At 38.5% G+C, this 21,453-nt stretch overlaps 2 protein-coding genes, 1 long non-coding RNA gene and 1 pseudogene across 6 annotated transcripts in view; 3 read left to right on the forward strand and 1 right to left on the reverse strand.

The window, feature by feature from the left end:
- LOC149050577 (uncharacterized) overlaps positions 1 to 10,010 on the reverse strand; it is a 71,496-nt gene extending 61,486 nt beyond the window's left edge. The window contains exons 1-3 of the mRNA XM_089197541.1: positions 9,899 to 10,010; positions 6,961 to 7,036; positions 5,509 to 5,580 (exon numbers count right to left, since the gene is read on the reverse strand). Coding sequence (XP_089053667.1) covers positions 5,509 to 5,580; positions 6,961 to 7,036; positions 9,899 to 10,010 — 260 coding nt within the window. The remainder of the gene's footprint in view (positions 1 to 5,508; positions 5,581 to 6,960; positions 7,037 to 9,898) is intronic.
- Positions 1 to 21,453, forward strand: part of LOC149050568 (uncharacterized) — a 195,225-nt pseudogene that overhangs the window by 151,316 nt on the left and 22,456 nt on the right. The gene's annotated exons all lie outside the window — the stretch shown is intronic.
- Positions 10,175 to 11,230, forward strand: LOC149050583 (uncharacterized). The gene is made up of 2 exons (XM_089197568.1): positions 10,175 to 10,484; positions 10,718 to 11,230. Exons 1-2 carry the CDS (start codon positions 10,296 to 10,298, stop codon positions 11,099 to 11,101), a joined length of 573 nt encoding a protein of 190 aa, XP_089053694.1. The 5' UTR covers positions 10,175 to 10,295; the 3' UTR covers positions 11,102 to 11,230.
- Positions 13,739 to 17,320, forward strand: LOC149050584 (uncharacterized). Of its 3 annotated transcripts, XR_016184219.1 has the most exons (4): positions 14,508 to 14,724; positions 15,377 to 15,411; positions 15,578 to 15,673; positions 16,207 to 16,364. It is a non-coding gene; the product is annotated as an uncharacterized LOC149050584 (long non-coding RNA). The 3 variants fall into 3 exon arrangements; XR_016184220.1 differs by lacking the exons at positions 15,578 to 15,673; positions 16,207 to 16,364 and adding an exon at positions 15,961 to 15,990 and having other exon boundaries at positions 13,739 to 14,724; XR_016184221.1 differs by lacking the exon at positions 15,578 to 15,673 and having other exon boundaries at positions 14,452 to 14,724; positions 16,207 to 17,320.

Raw genomic sequence — 21,453 nt, forward strand, 5'->3', positions numbered from 1 at the left:
TGCAAAGGTCCTTTTATTTTGGACAATTGCCTGACAACCCCGCGGCAATCTGAAATATTTTTGGTTCTTTCACAAGGCGAGTTTTGAATAAGGTATGAAGTAAACTTGATCTAAACTTCGAGAACTTTTTCGGAAGGTGCGAATCTAAGTTTCCCTCGTTAAATTCCTTCCTTAATGCTTTCGGCCATTTTTTTTCCTAGGGGAAAACTTTGCGCTTTGTAATAGGAACTTCTTCCAACCTAAATGCTTCTAGAAATCGAAGAGAATAGGTTGTCATTGTCATCGTTTAGCGAAGTTCATAATTGTAAACCAAGCAGAAGAGTAAATGCAAGCGCAAAAACAACCAACAAATGTAAATGCCGGATGAAAACACAAGGAATGGAAAGTTTTTTACTCTGTTGCGCTTGTGCTTTTGTTTGCGTCACGGTTGTTCACACGCAGTTCAGTGCTTCCGCTTCAAAAAGGTATCGGTGCCACGTTCTATTGGCTAGATGTATTTTTTGTCTCCTATTTAAAAGCGCCCTTATATCTAAGGTTCCTTGGGCTTGCTTTACTAGAAGTACATTGCTTGTGCGCGCGGTTAGTGCGGTTTTTCTTGCACTTGTTTTACTCCTTTGAAAGAGGCGTTAATGTCTAACATTAATTTAACTCAACTATCTACCAACCTACAACTAACTCCAGGCCTCTACGTTAAATTCCACTTCTATTTGTGCACCTTCATTTTCTCAATTGGCGTCTAAGAAGGGACAGAGGCAATGTCTCTTGTGGCGTCACTTCCTTTTCCGCGTGCCTTACTTCGCGCGACGCATTTCATGACGCACCTCGTCAGTTAATCGTTGTTTGCATTTCTTTAATTCTTCTTCGTCCTCTTTACCAGTTAAGCCCAAGTTCCTGTGATCTTGAATCATTTCGCATTCTTTCCCAGACGATTTCCCCCTTCACAGTCATTTTCCACCTGGTCTTTAGTTAAGCTGAGTAAATGACTGTCTTGCTCGTCTGTAAACTTCCTCCAAAATCGTGAGGAATCAGATTGTAGGGCGGAGACGTTGACTGGACCAGATACATCACTTTCGAAGCTTTTGGAGGCGTTGACTGGACCAAATACATCACCCTCGAACCTTGTCGAGGAAAGAAAGCTACTTACCTTCTCGGTGCTTGTCATCTTCTCACTGGAAAGTGGGATGTCCTTTCTTTGTTCCGCGCTTATTTGCCGGAGCTTTAAGACGACTCAGGCATACGTGCGTGCATTTCAGTAACAAAGGATTTCCAGACTATTGTTGTGCACATCCTTCCTATTGTCGCTATACCTTCTTGCTGGCAAGTTTTGTAGACAGAAGTAGACACTTGCGACAACGTTAAGGGTATGCCAATACTAGACACGAATACCTGCTCGACCTTTGGATCCAAGGTAGTAATTAGGCTTCGTACAGTTCTTAAGTACATCTCTATTAGCTTGTACAAGTCATTGTAAAGCCAGACGACTGCTGCACCATACACTCCAGCCGTTTTATGATCATTTTCCAGTATCCTGTATCGTGCTGGGTCTTCAACTGTTCCAGGATAATAGACAACCTCTTGAAACTCGCTTATCTTCGTGTCTTCAAGTTTCTTACGATAATTGTGAAATCCTTCGGTTTCAGCCGATTTCTAAACAGAATCTAAATCGATACCATTATCACCCTGACGATCGGTAACAGGCGGGCATCCGAAGACTAGTCTAGTTGATGTGTTGAAGAAGACTTAATTGAGATTTATTGTTGCATGAGAGTACATTTTGCGCAAATTCCATAGAAAAACGCGATAAAATACATATCTGGGTAGTAACGTATTGCAAACGTAACAAATACTCACGATGCGTATATGATGCGGTGGGAAATACCTACCTTTACGTAACAAATACCTACTCTCCGTATTTGCCATTGTAACAAATACCCACCCATAGAAAAACGCGATAAAATGCATATCCGGGTAGTAACATAATTGCAACTGTAACAAATACTCAAAATGCGTGTATGCTGCGGTGGCAAATACCTACCTTTACGTGACAAATACCCACCCTCCGTATTTGCTACCGTAGCAAATACCAACCTACGTAGCAAATACCCACAAATCGTAGCAAATACCCACATCAATCTAACTCTCTCTCTCTCTCCCTCTCTCTCCCCATGCCTCTCTCTTTTAAATCACTTTGGTTTCCTTTAACCCTTTAACTCCCATGAGTGACCAAGACAGAATTTCTCCTTACAATATCAATACAGTATCAACCAGATAAGTGATGAAAATAAAGAAACATATTAATTTGGGGATAATTAGTTGATCTAATACTAAATTCTCTTAACTAAGATTATAAGAATTAAATAGTAGATTGCAAGGAGAATGACAAATTTGACCTGGGAGTTAAAGGGTTCAAAAAACGGTTCCGGAATAAATTTTTTGGTAGCAAATTATGAGCAAATGTCTGAGTGGACGAAGTGAAAATCGAAATTTGTGGCACATGGTCGTCAAATTGAAAACCTTCATAATTTCCCCAGAGATATACTATAGTGAACTTAGAAACGTGGTAAAGTTCTTTTTTTTTCTTTACTCAGACTTGCTTCTTTATTCGAGTAAATTTGCGAAAACGGAAACGAGCGTCGGTAGCAGTAAAATGGCGGAAATCAGTGCCCCGAGTTGCTAGGGGCACTTGAAATTTGCGCATGAAAAGAGCAAAAGAAAGCAAGCTCATATCAATTTGATAAATTTGTATCGGAGGGATGGGGAATTGTTCAAGTCTAAACGGGACTATTTCATATCATTTGGAGCTCACGGAAAGCTTTTGAAAATCACCAATATTTCAAAATACAAATGTTGCATTTCGTTACAAATTTTAATGAACAATTTACCCATGCGGTATAACTCAGAATCGGCTCAGGTTAAGCTCATGATAGGTGGAAATAGTGTTATTTTCGAGGATTTAAGAATTAGTTCAAGGTTTTTTTCATTTCCGCACGGATTGAAATAATTTCAGTCTTGAGTGAGAAACGCTCGAGTGTGTTACATCTACACTGGTATCCGATTGCGGTCCGTCTTTAACGTCTTTGGCACAGATCTGCTGACCTCCAGGTGCAGATGATTGAATTTTTCTCCTTCAAGTCCACAATGAAGAATTTTTTTAAAAAATGTGTTTAAATTTGAAAGAAAAACAGACACCTGCCGCTAGCTTACGGAATATGTTATTATAAATAATTTAGCCATGGGAAATGGATGAGAATTTGAAACGAAAGCTGGGATTGAAAACCAATCTGCCGTCGTTGGCCAATGAAAAACCAGAATAAGGGAAAACGAAAGCCCTATATGAGCTTATAAGGCAACCGGCGCACGACGCTTTCTAGCTGACGAATTCATACTTGTGCGTATATCGTAATACTTGGATCAGGTATCAACATATTTGAAAAAATGTTTTCAAATTCTCCTGCGGCAGATAAAGAATACTTGATAAATATAGGACGCTTTACATTGTAATCTGTTACAGAGATTCTGACACTGCTATTGAACTACATCTGTCAGTATGTGCCTCGGCCATTTACTTGAACTAATTTCAATTCACCAGAAAATTTATCGATATCATACTTATTATCTTGGCCCAAATTAATTCCGCCCGTAGACGGTCTTCAATTCGAATAGTAACACGCAAATTAACCCGTAAAGGAACGTTGCCTTTCCCGAAAACTCTTACTCACATTTCGTGACCTTCATTCCTACTTCGAGAAATTTAATCCCCTCGATGACAGCCGTGAACAACGATGAATTGCACAGGAATCCCAATGAAGGTCTATGACGTCAAGAATGAAAAACATAAAACTTGATTGATATGTTCTTGAACGCCTTGACCTCGGACACCTATAAAATGTCATGCTATTGTCACACAAGCTGTTAGAGAAGAAAGCCATGCAAAGCGCACATTATATGTATAACAAAGCTCATTCGTAGTAGAGTTAGGGACGAGCATGCACTTTATAGAGTGTCTTATTTTGTACAAGAAACGGCCTAGTCAGGTCACTAGAAGACTGGAGTTGGTAACGCGACATGACATATAGGGGCGCTCGACAAATAGGGGAACTTGATTTAGTCGCTTACCGAAAACTTGACAACCAATGTATATATCAATATTCATTAATATTCGCTACCATTCGTCACTATCCGTCACTATTCGTCACTATTCGCGACTTTTCGCGACTATTCGCAGCATTCGGTGATTATTCGGGTTTTATCATCAGCCGCCGTTGTTAGCTACGCAAGGCTACCTTACTGTATTGATTTCCTGATCGAACACGGTGCTAACTGCAAAAGATACTTCGGAATTCTGGATTTAACGATGGGGTGCCTAATTAGATTATGTCATGACGTAAATGACGATGTTGCAATTTTCACAAAGTTAAGCCTGGTCTTTCCGTGCGAAAATAAAAAGCCCCAAGCCAATTTTAATCCTCGAAAACAACGCTATTTCCACTTACAAAACAAACATTTGAATTTCCTTACACTGACTTTCTTTGCCATTTCAAAAACTACACATGTGGATTAATCGCCCATTTAAGTGAATAATACTTTCAGTAAGATCACTGACTGTTTTGAAGAAAACATCGTCATGATAGTCATGTTTCAAAAATTGCTTGGGAGCCTTTAGATTACCTTTTTCTTAACGCAAATAAAAATGTTTCTGTGAAGCATCTCTCTTTAGTTTGCATAACCTCATTTTTCTATACTATCTACTCGCTAAGAAATTTTTCAGTTTGTGGCACGCATTTCGTTAGGCCTGTTTGAAAATAAATATAAATGTTATTCACCAGCCTAAGTCGGTCCGTATTATATGTATTACATCAATCAACGATTATATTCAGTAAAACTGAAATTCTTGTGACAAGTTTTCCAACCGAGTAAACTAGATGAATTACCGAGTCACGTGATGATTGATGCGCCCGAAATCAAATGAAGTGCCCATAGCATGGAATGCAACAATTACACAAAACCGCAGTGCTGGTAATATGACCGCGTGCTGAAGAATTGAGAATACTTCGTAAGGCTTTCGACGCATATCTTTTCACGCACTGTGTTTTCATCAACAACGTTAATTTTCTTTAAAGTTTAGCCTTGGGTGAGAAATTTTGAAAAGATTTTCATATCGTAACTGAGCTCTGATAACGACCGTTCCTAGGGGCTAAAAAATTACAAAAAGTCTTGCTTAATTCGTACTTACCTGGTTGCCTGATCTTTGCCTTCCCTACCCACCCCCGATACAAAGTTGAGTTTGATTATGATACCAGCGCTTTTAGTCCTCGTTTGGCGGGTGGTGAGGTTTGTGAGGAAAGGCCGGGGAGAACAATTATAAGTAGTTTTATCGCCAGCCACAAACTTTTTTTTCTTCACCGATTATTTATTTTTCAGTAGCAAGTAGTTTATATCTGCATGAGACTTTTTTGGTCCTGTGGATGTTACAGCTGTAAATAAAGATTTATGTTGGTTGTTACTTACAGTCTTGTGAGCCACCGAAGCCCTCTGAAAACTCCTGAGGGTAAATCCTTTAACTGATTATGGGATAAGTCCCTGTGAACAAGAAATCATTACATAATATTAGAACTGCGCTGTTAGATAAAGCTTATAACTTCATATGACTCCTACCGAAAGAAGGTCTCGTTTTATTACGTTTTAAGCGCCCCTCGAATAAATTACCGTCCCCCTCTACCCTCCTTCCTCACTGTCTCAGATACCAAGAAAACCTGTTTCTATTGCCACTTTATCTATAACTCTTTAACCTTCAACTTCAGCGGAATCAGTACAGGTTAATAGTTTCTAAAAGCACCTTCCTTCCAACGAGCACCCCTCCTTTTAGCCGAAATTTGAAATAGGCGCTCAGGCGATTATTCGAGGAAGTGCTTTGTATAAAATTGGCTAATTTGGTTTGACAGAAGGGATTTATTATTGAAAATCAATAGGAACTCGCGATGCAACTGGTCAAGATAAAGTTCTTTGATACAAATATTACGTTTTCAGGAACCCATTAAGACTTCTCCGAATTTATGGATTAACACACCCCCCTCACCCACGGTTGTTCTACATAGCTGCGCAAATAAGAAATTTGAGACTGTATTAGGGGTCATCTTCAATTTCATAAGCCACCTCCTCCTCCGTTAGAAATTTATTTCCGCCATTTTCGATATTGCGATTACAAACCCATCAATATAGCTTTTGTTTTGTACAAAGAAAATATGGCAACATCATCTAATGCTTAGCAAACATTAAAAAATGAATTTTTAGAAAAACTGAAACTTTTCAGACTATGGTCTATTGATCTGTGTTTATTCTCTGGTACGTGGGTTATGTGTATACATAGATAAATATACCCAACTTGCAAAACTGATTCTGATTGGTCCTAGCGAGTTCAGTACATCACCATAGTGCGACGTATCCGCGCAGTCTGCGTCGTAAAGAATTTTGTCATCTGGGAGGAAAAAATTCTGTTTTTCGGCTATTGTGCTTACAGAAATAACCAAGGAGTTCATTATGGCAGTTTTCGACAAAAACAGATGATTCCAGAGGCTGATCGTTTTAAAACCTAATCCAAACTGTAATGTTTAATTTCGATTTCCTTAGCGCGACTAAGTGACTTAAAAACGGCAAACAACACGAGAAGTTGGTACAAAAACTGTCCCGTTGTGAATTTGATGAGAGAAATAGGACAAAGAGAAACATCTCCAAACTCTTAAGAGAAAACTGCGGTAGTACTTAGGTAATTTGAACTATCTGCTAGGCCGGAACCGAGTGTTTGGATAGTCACAAATACCACATCATGTGGCTACGGACACTCGAGCAAGTTAAATGAGGCAAATCGTTGTCATTGTTCTGGAATCTCAGAAATGGGCCAATATTTGGCATCAGCGGTTTTTGCCAGTAATGAAATAGTTAGCATCACATGAAACAAAATACTCGGCGTATTCCGTAGCCTTGCAGTAAGGAGTCACGATGGCATTTCCATCGACAGCTAGACGGCGAAAACTAAACCCTGCAGTGAAAACAGCGCATCATTAACTGTCAAACAATTTGAAGGTCTTTCAGATCTCACTAATTTTACTGCTCGTCGTAAGCAGTCCTGGATCTCGAGTAAATCTTTGGATCTGCGGACTGGAAAGCAAATCTTCATGTGTCCAATAATGCTCACTTTAAGGTAAATCTCAGTTTTATAACTTTCGCTTAAACGCATTCTCTGAAAATGTTAAATGGCTTCATTTCATGGTAAATGGTTGAAAAAAATTCCTTCCTTTCTCTCTTTAGAATGTTCTCGGCGCCCAGCACATGGTAGAGTCAGCCACAGTGGGTTTATATCAACCCTCATTGAATCAAGTGACACATGTCTTGGGCAACAGATTATAAACTCTTGCTTTGGGAAATTGAATTAAATCCTATGCTTTCTAATTTTTAAAACTTTCCTCAGCCCTTGGCTAGTTTCCAACACCGAAAGGTTATGGTTAGGGTTAGGGACTGCAAATAATATTTAGATAAGGACGGGTCTCAATCAGTCACATGCAATTTAGAAACAAGTGTATTATGAAGGACGATGGAGTTGCCGGCTGTTTGGATTCTTCAATCTATAAACTCAAATCGCTTCCGTCCGAATGTGTAGCTAGATAAATGGAAATCAGTAAAAATGTGAGATACACTAACACGAATATAGATAGCCTACAAATCTTTGTCAAAGGTCAAGGGGTCTAACCTTCAAAACCTGGTCCAATCTTACAATGGATGTCACTTTCAGTTTACATTCGTACTGCACCCAAACTTATTTCTGAGGTTGTGCTCATGATGGGTGAGGAATTTATTTACATCTAATTTACTAGAGATTATTTAAGTACAACTGAAATCACCATTTCCGTCTTTTAAGAAATCGGACTGCCATCATATTTTAGAAAAACATATTAAATTCAGGTCGTCAACTCAACTTTCCATTAACTCTGAAAAGCTCTCCGGATTCGTTTCAATGGATATCTAAATATTGTCAATACATAAAGAAATACTCGAAGCTCCGTGTAGCAGTGAATGTGTTTCTTCAGATTCTTTACCGGGTTCGAATGATATTTTGTTTGGCAATATATAAATCGCGATAACGTACTGTTCGCTCTTTGTCATATCGCTGTAACAATATTTATTTTCGGAGGGAAGTTACCTTTACGCTGTACTATAAATCGCCTGAGTTGAGCATCTCTCACTGTTTACTGTTCTGAAGTATTTTTTTGCCCTTTGGGCTTTTATCTCCATTATTTAAAAATGGATTTTAATTTTCCCCCAACAAGGAGACTTTTAATTTAACTGCGGCAAAAACCATGTTCAAATTTTTTGTATAGTGCACCTTCTTGTGTTTTCAATTGAAGTTCATTAAACTAAGCGGCCTTTTCCACTATTTTATATAAAATGTTTTAATTCCCAAGTTGTCGGACAGTAATTGCTTTTTCAGTTACTTAAAATTATTCTCTACAAGATTTTCCTTTAATTCTCAAGAAAGTTAAATGATTGAGTTCTCCATAGAATAAGAAAGAAGTCTTTTTTTTCTTTTTCGGCCACTTTTAATTCGAACATGATAAAACTACTCATGCTCGATGGTGCGTACGACAACTTGACTTTTTGTTGCCTGCTCTCTCGTTGGTTAGTATTGAGGAAGGCGATTCCTTCACATGTGGACGTGCCGTCTCAGTGAAACAACAGTGACGTTTCAAACTCCATGTGGGTTGTATAAATATGAGATTACCACAGATGATTGCTCGGAAGTTCAATATTGCAGAACATAGCACATATCATATCGTAGGTCGAAAATACTGTATAACAATTAAATTTTTAGCTATTCAATTTTATCCTAGATTGTTCAAGAATAACTCAGAAATGGGAACTCGGAGAAATTACGACAAGTGACAACCTTCAACCCACTGGATCTTGTGATGCTGATTAATAACAAAGCCTGAGTAGAAGCTTTATTTGCTCTCTTGATAAAAATCATGTAGCTTCCATCAATGCAAAATTATTTCCAATATATTCATAGAAGAGTGGTGAATCTTCAAGACCAATGAGCGAGCTTGTTATTTAAGTTTAACGAAGCGTGGTCCTAAATCAGTACAAAGAGCTAACATAACTAAATCATACCCAACATAACACATGTTTCTGAGACAAATTTCTTTAACTGACTTATTATTGCCCCCAAAGCAACAAAAACACCAGCTGTTGCATTCGTTTGTGATAAAAGCAATGTTTATTTAATTCGAGGAGAAGAATGACTAAGCATGGCGGCATGTCGAAATGGAAGAACTGATGAAGCGTGCGCCCTGTCATTTCAGTGCCTGATGCGAGGCCTTTTATTTTTGGAGAAAAGGTGGTATGTGCTAACTTCCTGTGACTGAAACAAAGGGTGCAGCAACTACTCCAAAATTTACAGGCATTTGTTACTGGATTTTGCATGTATTTTTAGACAGTGGAATTAGTGACAAGAAGAAGTTGACTGATGTAGACATACACTCAGCATATAGTTCAACTTTCAAAGGAGCTTAGATCATGGAACTTTACTTACAACAGCGGGAACCAAGCTGCCCACGAAAAGTGAAACGTAAGAAAGTAATACTCAAAAACTGAGGAACAAAATATTGTCAATTAATCAAATTTGACGGGGGCAGATGCGTTACAACCATGTTCACTAAAGACACCAAGTGTACAGCAAAAAGAGGACGCCCTGGCTATGAGATAAGTTAAGATTGGGCCATATCGCAGATGTGTTATCTAATCACAGAAGTCTATTCAAAATTAAAACAAAACAAAACAAAACAAAACAAAAAACAGAGGAAGAATAAAAAGAACAATGGCGCGATTTGAAAAGACAAGCAAACACCAGGCCTTGCTGAATGACTTATGGTGATTGCACTTTCTTCAATCACCCCATATTCTCCACCGTTTTCCAAGGTTTTCTTTACATCAATCTTTAGCACATTATCGCCACACATGATGTATCACATGGTTGAAAGGGAGTAGGTGGGCACAGGTAGCCACACTTTATTATGAATCGTTGCAAAAGTAAGTCTCTCCTTCACAAAAATATGAATGAGTCTCGCATCAAGAAATGTTCCATTGTTGTGGGTTAAATTCGACAAGTTCAAACAAAATTCTTTTGTCGTTTGTTGCGCTGAGGAAATTGTGCCGAGACTCGGCGAAGATGAATTTCAGATCATCGCAAAGTGTCGGCGTGTCAAATTAGCGGCACTAGGGGAGAGGGGTTGGGAAAGTCGCTCATGAGGGTGCTTTTCACACAGGGGTACCCAAGGGAGAAAACGCCCTTCACTATGCTGGTCTCTCAGTATATTTTTTTTTTATCAGCGAACCAGTTGATTATAAATTTATCACACGATAAGGATGCTTTGTTGTTAAAAACATTCACGGACTATTTTTCTCGGCAAGAGGACGAGAGGAAAAAAGAAAATTAAATAAGAAGCTTCTGTGTGCGTTCCATTCACGGACGTAAAGAGTATCGGGTGAGATGGAAGGGTTTCGGAAGCAAGGACTATACTTGGGTGCAGGAAGAAGATTGCAACAGCGTTATGAAGAACTATGCGCGATCTTCACTTAAAAGTGAGTAGATTACAACAGGAACGAATTTACTTTGCTTGAAGGCTAGTTTGTTCGAGACTAAACGTTTCTCTTAGTCGTTTTTCAGGAAAAGAAAAAAATGATCGATTATCTCGTCGGTGAGATTGGACAGAAGCTCTCCGTTCGAACCGCCCCAGAAAAGGGATACATTCGACGCACCACCATCAGAGTTCCGATGGATCCAGAGGACTTTAACGACCTGTTAAGTGGCCTGAGTCGTGGTAGGAGAAGGTTTGATGTGACAGCCGAGGACCTCGACAACCTTCTGCCAGATGGATGGTCCGAACGAGCGTTCCGCACCACTAACAGATGTGTTGTTAGTCGACAGCAGCCCATAATCATCCGGTTCGTCGACCAGAGAAAGCTACACTACGATCATTCCAAGTGTCCACGCTGCGGCCTTCATCAAAAAGGTTGCAGAATTCCTTGTACTGTTATTATAGCCCAATAGTCCATTTTCTTTACTAAAGTTTGAACTATACACGAGTCAACTTTTTATGGCATAAGTTTTCCAGCCTCCCCCAGCTTGAAAGGTCATTCAGCACACGTGGTACTGCGCGCTTTACCATCCGTTCAATCCTGCACCAAAGAGTTGACCCTGGATCGCCCACAAGTCCCATTAACTTAGCTGTATAAAGTCAGAACAATGTTATACGCTTTGGGAATGTTATATTTGGTCCGACTATTACCGCTTGAATTACAAATAAAAGTCAATGGCAACCTACACTCTAACTTAGTGAAGGTTCTCCTTGAATATGTCATCAACGAACTAAACCTCTGATAGCTGCACCACATATCACATTGGATGTAACGATGTATTCGGAAGACATTTCGTTGTCAAACTGGTCTGTGGATATTACCCAGAAATCAAATACAGTATGATGTAATAAAGTATCTTTCAGCCGACATTGGGCTATTTTAAACGCCTTAACCCACGAATCTCAGCTGAGGCGCTGTTACACTTTACTTACAGAGAGTCGCTCACTAATACGAAGTCTAAAGCACACTCTTCGAAACCTAGTAATCTCTGGTACAAACTGCATGTAAGAAACACCGTTCAGTCCTTCACTAACAATGATTTAGGTTGCGTTTCTAATAGCCAATCTAAATCCTGATTTTCCGATCCACATACAGTTTTCTGCTTCATCAAGGAGAAAACAAGTTTAAGACTACAATCGGAACGAACGATCTCCCTCTGAACTTGGATAGCACGGGTCGGTATATCACTTTGGATCACGATTACGTGGTGGACTCTAGCGATTAACATGGCGGTTCAAAAGGTGAAAAATGAGGAACTGTCATTTTCAAGTCAGCCCAGGTTCTTGAACACTGCTGTACTCCTTTAAAAATCTTTAAGATTATGGAAGTTGAACTTGAATGTTAAGAATAAAACGACGAAGTATGAAATTCGCCCAGTTAAGACCGTGAACAGCATTTAGTATTTTTGCACGGCGTAAGCATCCGTCCAAACTGCAACATTTCTGTGAGTTTTCTTAAGCTTCTCAAGCGTCGTAAAAATGAGCAAGTAATCCATTTTCATGATGTTTTCCCTTGTTTCTGTTTTCTCTAACAAGTTCTCCCAGAATAGAGTAAAAGGCTGAAGGTAATCTAAAAAAAAACCCTCCATTTTGCTTTATTCTTGGCCTTCAAAAGATCGTGTCCAGGCTGTTTGCCGTTCGGATCGATCTCTTTTCAGATTTTTGAAAAATCTGAAAATCAAACAAGCCAAACAATCCAATTAAAAAAAGGTCCAAACAAAAAAAATTCAAACAAAAAAAAATCCAAACAAGAAAATCCGAGACGATTCGGATAGTCTAAATCCAAAAAGGCACTGACGGTCATGACGTGACGGCCTATTAGTGATGTGTCAAGTTATTCCGAATGTGTGTTGGGGGCGGATTCCGGTAACTTTCTTTGAAAATAAGGATTTGCTTCTAATTTAAAGTTGCTACTGTTTGATGTTCCTTCCACAGACCTGAAGTAATTTTGATATTTGTAATTTTTTTAGAAAACCTTTAAATATCTGTCTAGATTTGGAATACGTGATTAGTCTTTACGCAAATTCTTTTGCGGAATCAAAACACGCAGTTGTGGTGGTAACCAGCCATTAACGATCATCGTTTCCCTCTGTGCAGCTCTGTGTTCCACTGTACCAAAGTCCTCTAAATCCCCAAGTTCATTCCAGATTCCAGACTGTTGTCTCTTGAGGCCAGGATGCTAATGGCTTGGTTAGTTTGATTAGTGTGTCGTTCAAAGAGAGTAAGAAAGGCATATCATGAAAAACAAAAAGGCTTGGTAAAAAAACAAACAAACAAACAAACAAAAGAGCTAAAAGGGCGAGCAACGCCACTAGAGAACTAACCGTAAACACGCCACGTCGGTTGGTGTTGGGCTAAGACGATGTTGGAGACGAACGGAGTCCAAAAGCCAACGGTGGTGTCCTTTTAATGAAAAGTTTACACTTGTGTAGTTCATGTCACTTCTTTGGATGGAAGTTTATTGGATGACTTGGACAAAGCGTAATTATGTCGTCTGATATCAATGGAAAGTCTCAAAAGTTTCTGAGGAAAAGTGACATGCATGTCCGTGCAACATTTGCATAGGTAAGCACGTTGAAATTTTCGCACAACATTACAATGAGGAAGCTAATTAACCCCTTGAGATTTAAATGAGAAAATGAAAGGGCCTTTTCCTTCGATTTATCGTGCAGGTGAATTTGAAGTATCGAAGAGCAAAGTGATTGAAATAAAATCGTTCCAATCAATGCACTATAGGACTTGTCATCTCAGCTGGGAATGCTGACGAACCTACATGTACCTGAAAATTGTTTGCAAAATCTGTGGCTTGTTCACCATGAACAAAGAGACACCACCATCGTCACCATATTCCCACCAATGGCGTAGCTCCACTTTCTACATATAAATCCACACACAACCCACAATTCCTCTAATCGCTCTGACGAAGGGCTAACGCTCGAAACGTCAGCTTTTTTACCCTTTACGGTAGCTAATTTACGTTTTCAACCCAGTTGTTAACACTAAATTACCTGCTATACTCTCCCACTGACGCAGCACCACAGTTTCTTTAGAAACTTACCCCTTTATGAACAAAGAGAGTTTGACTGAGGAGCAGTGTGAAAAATGGTTTGAGATTCATTGGTGTTAAGGGCATTACAAAGGCTCCTGCCCAAGTTTGGCATGGAGATTTAATGTGCCAAATGGCAGTGATGATAAAAAATGAGTGATTGTCATTTCATCAAGCACACAAGGATGAATTCTGTGGAACTGCCACCATTATGAAAATTAACAAAACACTGACCAAGAATGTCACCAAAAGAGAATTACCTTGGGAGGGTGTTACATCTGAAGCTGGAGCTTTTAATGAACAGAAGACCAAGAGTAAGAAAAAGGCAAATTAGACCAAGAAAATACTTTGTGTATATCCATACATAGATAGACAATGTTTATTTGTTAATCCTTCACCTTGCAACCAGGGGCTAGGTGAGCCAAACTTGCATATTCTGCAAGCGTCTCTATAGTAATTTGATATCATCTTTTCAATCCTTAATTATCTTTTAAGAATGCTTTGCTGGAGGAATTCAAGGAAGGAGTGCACCTAATGAGTAGTCAATGTGGTTCCTCCTCCTTTGGGTTTCTTCTATAAACCTGTTTGGCCTCTGAAGCATAACTGTTTTAGGTACATGTACCATGTTAATGATGGCTGCGTGGAAGGTTTCCCCAATATCCTTTCTTCTGTTGATGTGCATCAAATATTGCTGGTGATCTCCATTCTGATTCACAGAAATTTATTCAATGTCAATACCTTATGACTATCATTAACATCACTGTCTTGAAGTAAAGGGAGAAGAGGAAAAAAAAATGTCTTGGATCATACCATGATGACCTGAGTGTTTTATCAGTCCCTTCTGTTGACTAAAGCAAGAAAGCAGGTGCGGGAGAAAAAGTTGCCATTCTGGATCAGTGTAAGAAGCTGAGCTAAAAGCATGATAATTAAGCTGCTACATGAAATACCTATATATTTTGGTCAGCTGGCAGTTCATACATTTTCTCTCAGGTGACAAGTTAACAGTTTACTGTCTTTGTAAAGCAGAGAGAATACACTTTACAACTAGGGAGAAAAATTGGGAATTTAAGATGTTGTGCATGCATTCTTCCTATGATGATCGTACTGCCTGCTAATAAAAGTTTGGTTTCTTCCCTAACAACATCAAGTTTTGTTAACCATTTCCACCCTTACATCAGTATGCATCTTCTCCATACTGTTCCCTATACATTCCTTAAGGTGCTGATGAGGAGAATTTGTTTCATAATCCAGAGCTTCTCTAAATGGTGATCATTTCCTTTATTCTCATTACCTTAATATGTGATTTGGGGCTGATATTGTGATGAGAAATTAAATGCCAGTCACTCTTAGAGGTTAAAGGGTTAAGACCATCAAAATGACTGCCACCTACATGTATCTTTAGAGGTATTCAATTTCAAAGTTTTCTTTGACTTGTAGACTAGATATTCTTTGCTAGGAGTGAAATTTAGCCAATTTAAATAAACTAGCTGATTTAATGACTGCCTAAGACTTATGTTGCCTTTTGTTGAATTGTGTATAGCTGAGTGGTAAAGTTGCATCTTGCCTCTAAGCCAGCTTGTGTATCAATTCCCTTTTACCTAAACAGTAACCCAAAGAACGCTACTTTTTGTTATATTTGCAGTTTTTTGTCCTGGCAGTTATGGAACAAAAATCAAGGTAAAAATTATGTTAACCACTGTTTTTACCTGGAAATCTGAATAAATCTAATTAAACATGATTCAGAGGGCATGTTTTATATTACAAACATAATATAACAATTAAAGGCAGAAAGCTTCTTGTTTTGTAAAAATGAGTGTAATCCATTCATTTTTTTTTCTGACAGTGAATGTTCTTTATTCCTGTCATGTCATGAAGGATTTGACAACATGGAGTAAAATGAAAGACAGTTTGTGACTTATCAATACGCACCAAGCATGGGGTAATAATATTGATCACAAGTGATATTAAACTTTCATGCATACTTACTTAAGGGCTTCTTTGTAATTCAATTAAAAATAGAAGGTGGCGAGTCTACTAGCTTGAGAACTAATGCTATGTTTTGATTTGCTATTATCATTTTATATGTTGTATGTATTATTATGTTCAGCAGGAAGTTATAATCAAACCAATATATGTTTCTCTTGATCATTTAGTAGGGGCTTTTTCTTAAGGAATAATATGATGATATTAATGTTAACAAGGGTGCGCGGTAATTTTGTCCAATAGATGGCTACAGAGTTCAATGATTGATTTGAAAATATACTTAAGGTACAGCTCACTTCATATTTAGCTTCAAGCTCAAATCAACAACTTGTATCTATTTTTGTTACCTCAAAAGCTACTGGTGCATATATACATACCTTTCTCTTTAAAAAATGCAGTTAGGATTTAAAGAAACAGAATTCTATTTCCCTTATGTATCTGGTGTTATTTGATAATTCTTTATAAATCAATCTGGCTTTTTTCTTTTAGGAACTGAGGCATCCTCATGAACATCATCATGAATTCAACAAGAATTTGATTTATGTGTAGTTGAAATCTTTATTGTGAGACTGCCAGCTCAATTGTATGCTGTTATTTGCTCTGGAAAATGAATGATTAATAAAGAGTTAATCAATTTCATTGACCAGGAACAGTCTTCCGGTAACTATTGATTCCTTCTATCTTTCACAACTTTTAACAAAATTTTAATCGCAAGGGCTTCATTATGGAATTCTTTGTGCTGTTCTCAATAAGTATTTCATAAATTAGGCTTTCCAAAAATGCCAGCGTGTAGCAGTTAAATTATGTAACAAAATTCTCAATGAAGTCAACAAAAATCATTAACATGAGCACATTGTTGGAATGCACAATGCTTTTTTTTCCTTTTTTTTAACTCAATTACTCCCTGAGTGATTGATACGCGACTTCTCCATACAATTTCAAACCGTTCACAGAAGCTCACAAGAAGTGAAAATGCGACATACGGGAATTTCCAGCAGGAATACTGATATACCACCAAAATAAATAAGTGGAAATTGTGGTAAGGAAGTAATTTAGTACATCATTAGTAGTTTGTGAATGGGTTAACTAGGAGGTTCAGTTATGATGAGACATAGAGAGGAAAGAAAGTACAGTATCACAATAAATTGCTTTGACATTGGCATTTCTGAGGTGTATTGGCTAATCCATTCAAAATGCACATGTATGTACCCTGTCAAGCGAGGTTCTCTTGACTCTGTACATGTGTGTGGCTCCCAACAGTTTGCACAGCTTTTCCTTGGTGATGTATATGGAATCAGTGAACTGATTGAAAAGATTGGTGTTGAGGTGGACACCATTTTAAAAGTTACAGGAAAAGCTTTTGACCCCTCTCTTAATTGTCTGCCAAGGGACCACAACATTGTGAGAGGTGGACTGTTTTGTACCTCTCCAGTAAACCAGTGAAAATTAGGTTTGGAAAAAAAATTGCTTTTTCAGAAAGCGAAAATGTTGAGGCGTTGTAAAATGAATGGTGGGTAAATTTAGTAGGATTCAATTGGTGTAATATTTGTGACAAACCTTGTTTTGAGATGGACTAACTGAATAAAGATATTGAAAAAATTTATCTTTCTTTGTATATGGGTTGGAGTGAGTTTGATAATGATCACCTGTATGATAGTCGAATTAGTGATGCTTCACATTTGGAGCCAAAATTATACTAATTAATTGCGTTCTCAGATGTAATGCGTAGCTAAGTTAATTAAATGCTGATACGCCGAAGGTGGTCCAGTCTTAAAATCGTGAAACAACTTTCAGAGATAGTTGGAACTTTAACTTTTAACTTTTGCGTGAGCTAGCTTGAGTTCTCGTTCCTACGCACGCGTTACGTGATTTAGATGTTTCGTCACGTGCGTTGAATTTTGCATGCGATTGAAAAAGAGAGTGCACATAACTGTTATTTGTTATCTGATAAAAATAAATTTTTTATCCCTTTCCTTTCAAGAAGTGGCGTTTTCAATGGACATCCCATTTAAGTAATCTTTCACACCAACACAAAATATTCCTGCTAGGCAACCGGTGTCAAAAGCCGTAGTCACGTGCTTACGCCAAACGCTAAGTTATGCCTTCGAAAATTTGCCGGATCTCATTGAGGGCGTTCTAGGAAAAAAAGCATCCTTTTTTTTTTGCCTCGATTACCCGGGGCGATTATTCCAGGATTGGTTACTTGGCTTTGACGGAAGGGATTCCTTGATGTCATCGTGCAGGATGTGGGCCAGCCAGCTTTCACTTATCCACCCTTCCCCTCCCCCCTCACCCACGACTGTTCTACATAGCTGCTCAATTTCCCAAGCCACCTCCTCCTCCGTTAGAAACTCTTTTTCCGGCACTTTGGATATTGTGATTATAAACCCATTGATAGAGCTTTTGTTTTCTACAGAGATTATGAGGCAACATCATCTAAAGCTTACCAACGATTAAATAATGAATTTTTAGATCAACTGAAACTTTTCAGACTTTGTTCTATTGATCTGTGTTTATTCTCTGATTCGTGGGTTATGTTTATCTATAGACAAATATACCTAACGTGCAAAACTGATTCTGATTGCTCCTTGCGAATTCAGTATGTCGCTTAGCGCGACATATCCGCGCAGTCTGCGTCGCAAAGAATTTTGTCATCTAGGAGGAAAAAATTATGTTTTTCTGCCTTTGGACTTACGGACATAACCAACGAGCTCTGGCATTATGGCAATTTTCGACAAAAACGGATGATTCCGAAGGCATGAGGCTGATCGTTGTAAAACTAAATCCAAACGCCAATGTTTAATTTCAATTTCCTTAGCGCGACAAAGTGACTTAAAAACGACAAACAGCTTGAGATGTTGGTAAAAAAAACTGTCCCGTTGTCAATTTGACGAGAGAAATAGGACAAAGAGAAAAATCTCCACACTCTTAAAAGAAAACTGCGGTAGTACTGATTTGATAGTCTGAACTACCTGCTAGCCCGGAACCGAGTATTCAGATCGTCACAAATACTAGATCATGTGGCCACGGGCACTCGAGCAGGTTATATAAGGCAAATTGTGGTCATTTTTCTGAGAAATTTTATGGCATCTAAGAAATGCACCAATGTTAGGTATCAGCGGTTTTTGCCAGTGGTGAAATAGTAAGCAGACGAATTTCCAATACACTTTTAACCTGTCAATCGGATTCATTCCTCAGAAATGAAAGTCACAACCATTCACTAACGCTCCTTGATCACCTGAAACGAAAAACTCGTCGTATTCCTTAGCCTTGCAGTAAGAAGTCGCAATGGAGTTTACATCGACAGTCAAACAGCAAGAACTAAACCCTTTAATGAAAAATTCTGAATGTAGTTACACACCACTGTTTGGGGCCATCATCATAAATTACGATCCACTTATTAAGTTTTCATGAAGAAAAGTATTTCAGTGACTGTAATTGATAATTATGGATTTGATCGGTGTTTTTCAATCAGCACACTCCGCTTTAGAAAGTGAGATTAATTAACAGGATACTGTCTCAAAATTACAACCTCCTGCGGATGTAATGAGCTTGGTTTCACGCGAGATTTTATCATTTATATTTTCACGCGAGATTTTTCTAAAACTTCGTTGAAATGCTCCAAAAAGGGTTTGAAAGGCTATGTTGCATTCGAGTACTTGTACAATGTCAGAAAAATTACGGCACATACTTGAATTTGAAAAGCTCTGTTATTTGGGGATAGCCCCCTGACGTACTTTTGAGCGCTCCAAAGTGTAATTTGAATTTTTCAGCCTGCAGCTTGACATGGTGGCGAAATTCCATTGAGTGTTAGTTGTTACCTCCCAAGCGACGTCCCAAATGTTGACAAAAATGACAACGTAAATAACTACTGCAGGAAATCATTTGATTGAAATAAATTGCGATCACAGAGCAAAGACCAATGAAATGATTTTTATAGCTGGTTTGAAGGCTTGGAGACATTCTGTACGTGCGTCAAACTAAGTATATTGCAGTAAAGGGATTATGGTGAACTTGCCCCATTGCAGGTTCGCCTCTTAATACCCTTTTCGAGTTCGCCGCCTAACGTAAAAGAAGTTCGCCCCCACCTTTATCAGTTCGCCCCCAAATCTCTCGACTTCTTTCCCTACCACAGAACCATATTTTTTTTCATATTCAAGTCGTGATATTTTTGCGACCAAGATGATTTTTTCACATGCAAATCCAGCCGTGTTAAAAATGCACGACTTATGCATGAGTAATGCGAACCCGCTGCGTTACAACGGTCTTAATCTAACGAGTTTCACACAATTTTGTCCTTTTTTGCGCGGCAAAATTTAAGAACTAGTTATCTCGACTTGCCTTCGAACTTCTCACTAGCCCAAAAACTTCAACAGCATTACAAACGAGTCTAATGAGTTGGGGGCGAACTGGTGAAGGAGGGGACGACCTCGCTTAAAATTAGGGCGAAAACGTCATTAAAAGATAAAGGAAACGTTTCTCCCTTAATGATTGATTCCATTTTAATAAGTTTGTGCCCTTAACTCGCCGAACTTTCGAGTAGCTTGAACACGACAATAAAATACGCTTACTGTGGACCAGTACTTTGAAGTTCATCGTTGGTATGTTCTACCCTAACTTACCTTGAACAAGAAACAAATTCAGAGCTAAAGAATCTCTCTTGCTGGCTAAAAGCCAATAACCTTAGCTTAAATGTAGCGAAAACTGAGTTTATAGTCATTGGCTCTCGCCAGAAAATTCTTGCCGAACACTATGACGATATAAGCATCAAATTACTAGACCAAGTTGATCACGCTAAATTTTTAGGTGTAGTTATCGACAATCCGCTTTCCTGGTCTAACCATGTTGACGGAATTTTAAAGGCTGATTACGATAATGGCTAAAACCTGCTTCTCGAAATACTTAAATGGGATAGACTAGAAATAAGGAGAAAGAAACAAAAAGCGACAATGATGTTTTAAATCCCTAAACGAATTAGCTCCAATGTACTTGTGGGCCTTTTTAACGAGCGAAACACAAACTATGACTTGTGTAACTCTTTTTGTGAACTGACTTTGCCAAGGCCGCGTACTGATTACTTAAAACGCAGTCTGTGTTAGTTACATCGGTACCTTTTGTGGAACTCGTTCCCTGAGAGTGTCAGAGGAATCAGATCAATGGGTAAATTTAAAAAGCGAATAATATTATTATGTATTTGAGTCATTAGATTCTCACTCAGCAATCTTGTAAAACAATATTTTGATAGTTTTTAAACCAATTTAATTTTGTAAATAGATAGATTGGGACGCTATTGTTTTTACTGAAATTTTTTTTTCTACTACTACTGTTATCTAATCCGATGGTATGTGAGTTAGTACTTTACTTAAAACCTTGTGCTTTTAGAAAAAGCACTGGGTGACTGTGTAAAATGGGAAACCAAATTCGTGAAAGCTTTCATGACGGAGAAGCTATAAAAGTCAACAGTTGCTCTCAGGTTATGCTTGGGCACAACCCTGATGTAGGTTAAGTTTGGACAATGTATTTTTACTTCATTATGTGGCCAATGAATGGGAATTACATCTATCGTAATGATACGATTTAGCGCCCTCCTTCAAATAAGTGCCCTGTCTCTAATAAGTGCCCTCGGCCCTCGAATTTGTTTTTGTTAATGAGCCTCCCTATTCTATTATGCGCCCCTACTGAGTAAGCAGCCTCATTGCAATGAGCACCCTATACCAATAAGCGCCCCTATTCTGC

This window comes from Pocillopora damicornis, chromosome 2 (assembly GCF_964200805.1).
Source record: "Pocillopora damicornis chromosome 2, jaPocDami1.2, whole genome shotgun sequence".
Taxonomy (NCBI): domain Eukaryota; kingdom Metazoa; phylum Cnidaria; class Anthozoa; order Scleractinia; family Pocilloporidae; genus Pocillopora; species Pocillopora damicornis.

Bases quoted from the DNA above. Each gene is read 5' to 3' on its own strand.
- LOC149050583 (XM_089197568.1), top strand. From the start codon at position 10,296: ATGAGGGTGCTTTTCACACAGGGGTACCCAAGGGAGAAAACGCCCTTC. The intron at 10,485-10,717 runs TAAATAAGAAGC...GTCGTTTTTCAG, and splicing joins ACGAGAGGAAAAAAGAAAAT to GAAAAGAAAAAAATGATCGA.